At 41.2% G+C, this 6283-nt stretch overlaps 2 protein-coding genes across 2 annotated transcripts; one reads left to right on the top strand and one right to left on the bottom strand.

Moving 5' to 3' along the window:
* Positions 1-2234: 2234 nt before the first annotated feature.
* On the bottom strand, positions 2235-3015 carry LOC107754031 (hemoglobin subunit beta-1-like). The gene is made up of 3 exons (XM_016570343.1): positions 2889-3015; positions 2560-2782; positions 2235-2449 (listed from the first exon to the last, which is right to left on the bottom strand). Exons 1-3 carry the CDS (start codon positions 3002-3004, stop codon positions 2321-2323), a joined length of 468 nt encoding a protein of 155 aa, XP_016425829.1. The 5' UTR covers positions 3005-3015; the 3' UTR covers positions 2235-2320.
* Positions 3016-3500: 485 nt separating this feature from the next.
* On the top strand, positions 3501-4138 carry LOC107754035 (hemoglobin subunit alpha-like). Its single transcript, XM_016570347.1, has 2 exons — positions 3501-3673; positions 3794-4138. The coding sequence occupies exons 1-2, from the start codon at positions 3563-3565 to the stop codon at positions 3920-3922; spliced, it is 240 nt and encodes a 79-aa protein (XP_016425833.1). The 5' UTR covers positions 3501-3562; the 3' UTR covers positions 3923-4138.
* The last annotated feature ends 2145 nt before the right edge of the window (positions 4139-6283 follow it).

The following is a 6283-nucleotide window of genomic DNA, read 5'->3' as shown; positions in this document are numbered from 1 at the left end:
ATGCTGTGGCCTCTCTCAATAAACTAATGACTGGTATTTGTGTGAATGTCTACAAAACCAAAGACTTTCTGAATGTATATAAGCGTTAGGCTATTTTAGAAAGGAAAACTTAAAAGATGGAAAAGAAGAATGAGGGAGAATCAATAAATTATGAATAATTTATTGCTATTGTGTGAATAATATGTAAATCAATAAAAAAGTAACTGTAGTCTGATTACAAGTATTTTAAAATGTAATTTAATATTATTACAAGTACTTAATTTTTGGAATCTGGACACGTAATCCAGATTACATGTAATCAGTTACTACCTGTCAAGGTTTCTGTTAGTTTGGACTGTGTTTTCATCCTTCCTGCCCTATTGGTTGTCATGGTTATTCATTTGATTATGTTCAGGTGTGTCTATAGTTATCACGTATATGTTAGTTCAGTTCTGTTTGTGTTTCCTTTGCCCGGTCTCATCAATGTTACCCTGTGTATGGATTGCCTGTGTGTTGGATTAAAGACATTCGAAACCTTCATCTTCATCTTCGTGCATTTGTTTACAGCAGAGTGTGACAGAAGACCGGACCCTAAAGTAAAAGTATAGCAGCGATTTTTTTGTTTTTGATTTTGAGTGTGAGTTCACGTTTTTGTTTTTTCTGACATCATGGACCTCCCTGCCGTACACCTCCTGTGCCTTGAGCAAGGAGCTTTTTATTTTTGTTTGGATTTTGTGCATTTCTTCAGTCTCCTCAGGCCTCAGCCACTTCTGCTGTCCAGTCATCTCCGTCCCCCATTATCCCAGAGGTTCCATCTCAGGCCTGCTGGGAGTCTTCGTCTCCTGGACCTGAGGAGCCTGAGGTTCTGCTTTAGGCCTCGGATGGCTCCGCTCCACCTCGTCCCAGCATCCAGACACCTGCGCCTGCACTCCTCCCACCCTCGATTCCGGCGTGCACCATCGGCCATTCAGCCTCGCCAGGCTCCCTCGGTTAGTCGACTCCACCTGGGTCGGAAATCACCATGCCTCCGCTGCGGACTTGCAGGCCGTCTGCTGCTCTTTGGCCCTCCACCCCTTTGGCTACGGCCTGCTCCACCCTCCCTCAGGCTCCGCCTCCTTCAATGGTCGCACCAGCTCGCCCTCTGGCCTCCACATCCCCACGTATATCTTGGCCGATCATCGCTACGGCTCCGTAACAACTGCCTGGATCCTTGGCGTCACTCCACCTCCTCAGCTCTCTGTCTGCACAGTCGGCTCCACCTCCATCTCCGTCATCGCCTCCGGTCGTCCCCATGGTGGCGTGTGTTCCCATCATGCCTTGGCTCCTCCCTCCAGTGATCCATTCGCCCCCTACTGCTCAAGGTTCCTAACTTGGTCATCTCCTCCCCCTCCCCCTCCCTGGATTTTGTTTGTCATCCTCCTCCCAGTTGCCTGTTTGCACCATCCCTTCTCCCTCATCCTCCTCATCATCACAGCACGAGGACACGCCTTCTGGGAGGGGGGCGTATTGTCACACATCACATGGACTTTGATTTCAGTTTGCACCATCTTTCCATAGTAAATTGTCATGGTTGTTCATTTGATTTAGTCATTATGTTCAGGTATGTGTGTCTCATTATCATGTGTATTTAAGTTTGGTTCTGTTTCAGTCTAGTTGTCCGGTGTCATCAGTTCTTGGGTGTGTTGTATGCTACTCAGTTCTTGTGGATTATTGTGTGGACTTATTAAATATTACCTGTTTGCCTTCATCTTCATCTTCCATACAACCACCCGCATGACACTACCCAGTTATATAATTTTTAATAAATAAATAAATATTATTATTATAAAATAATCCCACAGGGCCACAACTATAGTTGAAGAAACTTGCAATCAAAGGACCTGTAGATGCAATATTCTATAGAGATAGAGACGTGGAGCAGGGACCCCCAATACAAAATGTGTCAAACAGAATTATATAACCTTCGATATTAATAGAAGCTAATCATATTATGATTATATATTTAGATAGATTACTATAGGTTCCCCTAAGTCTGCTTATGAAATTGAGATCAAATAAGATCTTTTGAGTGTTTTAATAGGCTAATTTTGAGTGTAATAAAATATCACTCCATAACCACTGCTAATGCTGAACATGATGGCAACAGAAATGGTGATGCTCATTAGCCAATGAGAAATGCCTAATATAATTTTTGCTATATGCTAAAGTAGTCTAGCTCATTCACTTGACAAATGAAAAGACTCAAAATCCACCCTTGATTGAATGCTTTATTTATATACCTTTTGAACTCTTGAATGCATTGAATCATGATTGAATTGAGGCAGAGATCTCGAGCGGGACTTCAGAAGTAACGGCTGGAGAGAGCCGCCACAACTACGGACAGGAATTTCTGCCAGGTGGCCTGAACAGCAGGGTTGAGCGCGGATCCAAATGCGCTCGCAACGACGATGGTGAGACAATCTGCCAACAGCTGTGTGAGTCAAGAAAATTTGCATTTGTTAGGCAAGTCATAACTGTATAACGGAGGTGTTGTGATATCCTTATTGACAAGCTCAAACTTAGAAAATAAGTAGCATGTACCCTGAAGTTATCTGGATCGACGTTGAGTTTGTCGCAGTGCAGCTGGCTGAGTTCAGAGTAAGTGCCTTTGATGTTACCCAAGTTCTTCACGGCTTTGTCCAACGCATTTAGCACTGTTCTGCCATGCTCTGACACCTTGGGATTGCCCAGGATTGCAGCTGCACTGGATAGGTTTCCAAAGGCACCGAAATACCTCTGAGTCCAGGGATAAACAATCAGCACCCTGCCATATGAAACAATGAAAATACATAAATCCAAAGTCTATTTAAAATACATCACTGAATGATCAACCTGGTATGTATATCTCCTTTTACACACTATCAAATTACCTTGCCAGAGCCTGGGGTCCGATTTCATCGACGTTGATTTTGCCCCAGACACTCGCAATAGTACTGCGCTCAGAATCTGACCACTCCACCATTGTGATTATCTCAATGCTGAACATTGATAGATGCTCGCGGAGTTTTTATTTATACTGCACTCTCCGCCCCACATCAGGCGCTGAGACTGATTGGCTGTGTGGTTGTTCATATTTGGACCCGATCCGAGCTAATGCTACATTTTGATTAGAATCTGCAAAGTTAGATTTGTCAGGAATATATTTCAAACATCACAAAATAAGTATGGATTCAATCATCAAAATCACGAATGTGGATGCTTACCCCGACAAAAACTGGACAACATAATCGGTGGCAACCCTGTAGATGAAAAGCTCGTTTTATATCTAACGTTAAATTAACCAAAACGAACGCATCTAACGAGTGCCAGCTCTTTTTGCTTTATCTAGACATTCAGACCCGCCCCTCCCATTTCATAATGTTCTTAATTTTATAAACTTTGATAACCGTGGATGTGCTGTCCTTTTTGAGTTGCTCCACCCTTTAGGTTCCATTTGGTGTCCCCAAATGACCCCAAAGCATCTTTTAGCCTACAGTAGACTTTTGCTCATTGGCCTGATCATTCTCTCAGCTCCCCCCATGTGAAGAAACACGGCAAAACTGTGATGGGAGCCATCACTGATGCTGTGGGCAAATTGGATGATCTTATTGGTGGACTGAGCTCCTTGAGTGATCTCCATGCCACAAAACTCCGCGTAGACCCTGGAAACTTCAAGGTAAGATACTTGCTAATGTGCTGTTGCAGTGTTTCAATCCTTTCACTTAGGCCTACATGTGAATTATTAATTCATAGTGTATTAACTGTTCATTTACTAATTCTTGGGTTATTTTTCCAGATTCTGTTCCATAACATCCTCGTGACTCTTGCAGTTAATTTCCCAGATGACTTCACCGCAGAAGTGCACGTGGCCGTGGACAAGTTCCTTGCGGCTCTGTCTGCAGCCCTCGCTGATAAATACAGGTAAGCTCACCATTCCGGGGCTTCTCGTTGATCTGCAAACAGAGGCACTTCAAATAATAAAGCTAAAATATCAGATGTAATTAATAAAATCTTTAAAAAAAATAAAATAAAAAAAGAAAAGCTGTGTAAATATTTTACTCGGTTAAAAGTAGCCTACAAGTGTCTGGCCAAAAACATACTTGAGTGAAGGTAAAATTGTACTTCAAATACAACGCAAAAATAAAAACGAGAGAGGAGATTTAATCATTTTGAATCATCTTCTCGATGCAAAGTGAAAAAAAAGTGCATAAAATATTTTTGAAGGCTATTTTTATTTTAATCGGTAACGCTTCAAAATTATAGGTTGTTTACAATAGTTTGCTTATTTGTACATAACATGTTACAAAATTAAGTAAATTAACTTTAAAAAAAAAAACATATTTCTTCATTTTGATGAATTCATAGGCTAAATATATTTTGTCCATTGTTAATAAACATCACTTTATGATGACTGAAATCTCAACTATTTATACCGACCTATACTCCTAGTAACGAATTAAGACCACTTTTACGCGCATCTGATTGACAATTAAATTGCGCGCTCTTAATGTCAATGTTGTGGATATTATAGCAGGTTGTTTCGTACATTCAGGCTGGACCATCGTGAAACATGAGGTAAGAGTTCTCAAATCATTTGAATATCAACTTCCTATTTACAAATTATTTTTTCACTCAAATTAGCGTAATAAAATAATCTCTTTTTGTACATAATAGAGGACAGTATATGCTTTATGACAAGGGCTGCGTTTCCTGAAACCTTCTTAACGCTACGTCATTCTAAAGTTATACCTTAAGCTGTTCCTTATCGTTAATATGTGCTTCCCGAAACGTTCTTAAAGTATACCTTCTGTAAGACTAAAACTGTCATTAGACTGATGGTTATTAGCTTTTTTTATTATATTATACAAAGTACATCAGCTGGCAAACCATTAGGAGTCTATTTAAAGGGAATGATTGTGGTGGAGAGTTTGGTCAAACTATAGCAGCGATACAGCGAATAGTTGTGCTAATATATTTTTCTTTCTTGGTTTTCTTCCCTGATGTGATTTATGTTGCAAAGCGAAAGTAAAAGTTTCACGCAAGTTCTTTGCGTTCTAACAGGAAAGAATTCCGTGTCTTTATTTATTTAGAGTCAACACTTATTTTATAAAGAACACCGCTTTCTCACATAACGCACTGAAGCAGCCCTTGCATAGAATGAATAATCGATTCTCGAGGCATCCATATCAACCAATTCAGCACCACCGCCATGGACAGCACCTGGTATACGTCGCACGTAAGAATGTGCCCGGTTCAGACTACACGATTTTAGCCCGATTTTGCCACGATTTGTTTGACGTAGGGTGTCGTGGGGATTCGTAAATGACAATGGGCGTCAGGACGCAAGATTCCATCTTTTCAGCTGTGTAGTGTGTCATAGTGGACTACAACCGATTCCGCGTCTGCGATGCTTCATGACATCAGGACAGAAAGACTAGCATGTTTAATTTTTTTTCCGTCGTCCACGACGAGTTCTGTCACATTGGTGACATTGACCAATAGCAGCACAGAAGCTCTTTCATACACAGGTTTCAAACATGGCAAAACGAAATAATTATGAGATGGAGGAAAGATTCCTGGAGCTGTGGCAACAGTACTCCTGCCTGTATGATGTGTCGAGGGACTACCACGACAGAACAAAGAAAGAAAAATGCTGGCGAACTATAGCGGAAGCGCTTCAGCAATGTTTACACTCTTGTTTTCGGAAGTCAGTCGCTAGTTCCGCCTTCTTGATGACATCAGGCGCGTCGTTAAAGACGGCACGCGATGAATGGTCGGGAAGAAACGTGTAGTCTGACATGTTTCTTGTCCACTACACGACAAGATTTTAGGAGTCAAAATCGTGTAATCTGACACAGTGACTACTATCCTGACCGACAAAAATATTGTGTAGTCTGAACCCGGCAACCTCCTAAGATATAGTTCGGGGAACACGCCTAGAAATGGTATACCTTCTTTAGTGAAGATATACCTTTAGAGTCATCGTATAGTGCACTAAGAGACCACGTAAGCGCTGTGCGAACCGATATATACACAACTTAAAGGAACACGAACAATCATCAGTTCTGACTGGAAAAAAACTAGAACAAACAATAAGCCAAAAACCACAGGGAACAAAGAACAGCATGACAGGCAAACAGACAATTATTACATTCAACAACTCACAAGGAACTAAAGAAACACTAGGGCTATATATACACGGGGGATAACAAAATAAGACACACCTGGAGAGACTAATCAAGATGAACCAATGAACAAACGGACTACAAACTAACAAACACCACGG

The sequence above is a fragment of the Sinocyclocheilus rhinocerous genome, unplaced genomic scaffold (genome assembly GCF_001515625.1).
Source record: "Sinocyclocheilus rhinocerous isolate Xijiao unplaced genomic scaffold, SAMN03320098_v1.1 scaffold292, whole genome shotgun sequence".
NCBI lineage: Eukaryota > Metazoa > Chordata > Actinopteri > Cypriniformes > Cyprinidae > Sinocyclocheilus > Sinocyclocheilus rhinocerous.
Note: the sequence above shows the minus strand (reverse complement) of the source record. Positions and strands in the feature narration are given on the sequence as shown.

Excerpts from the sequence above, each read along its gene's own strand:
- LOC107754035 (XM_016570347.1), top strand. The coding sequence starts at position 3,563 with ATGGGAGCCATCACTGATGCTGTGGGCAAATTGGATGATCTTATTGGT. Across the intron at positions 3,674-3,793 it reads TAGACCCTGGAAACTTCAAG|ATTCTGTTCCATAACATCCT; the intron begins GTAAGATACTTG and ends TTATTTTTCCAG.
- LOC107754031 (XM_016570343.1), bottom strand. The coding sequence starts at position 3,004 with ATGTTCAGCATTGAGATAATCACAATGGTGGAGTGGTCAGATTCTGAG. Across the intron at positions 2,783-2,888 it reads GGACCCCAGGCTCTGGCAAG|GGTGCTGATTGTTTATCCCT; the intron begins GTAATTTGATAG and ends TTCATATGGCAG. Across the intron at positions 2,450-2,559 it reads TCGATCCAGATAACTTCAGG|CTGTTGGCAGATTGTCTCAC; the intron begins GTACATGCTACT and ends TGACTCACACAG.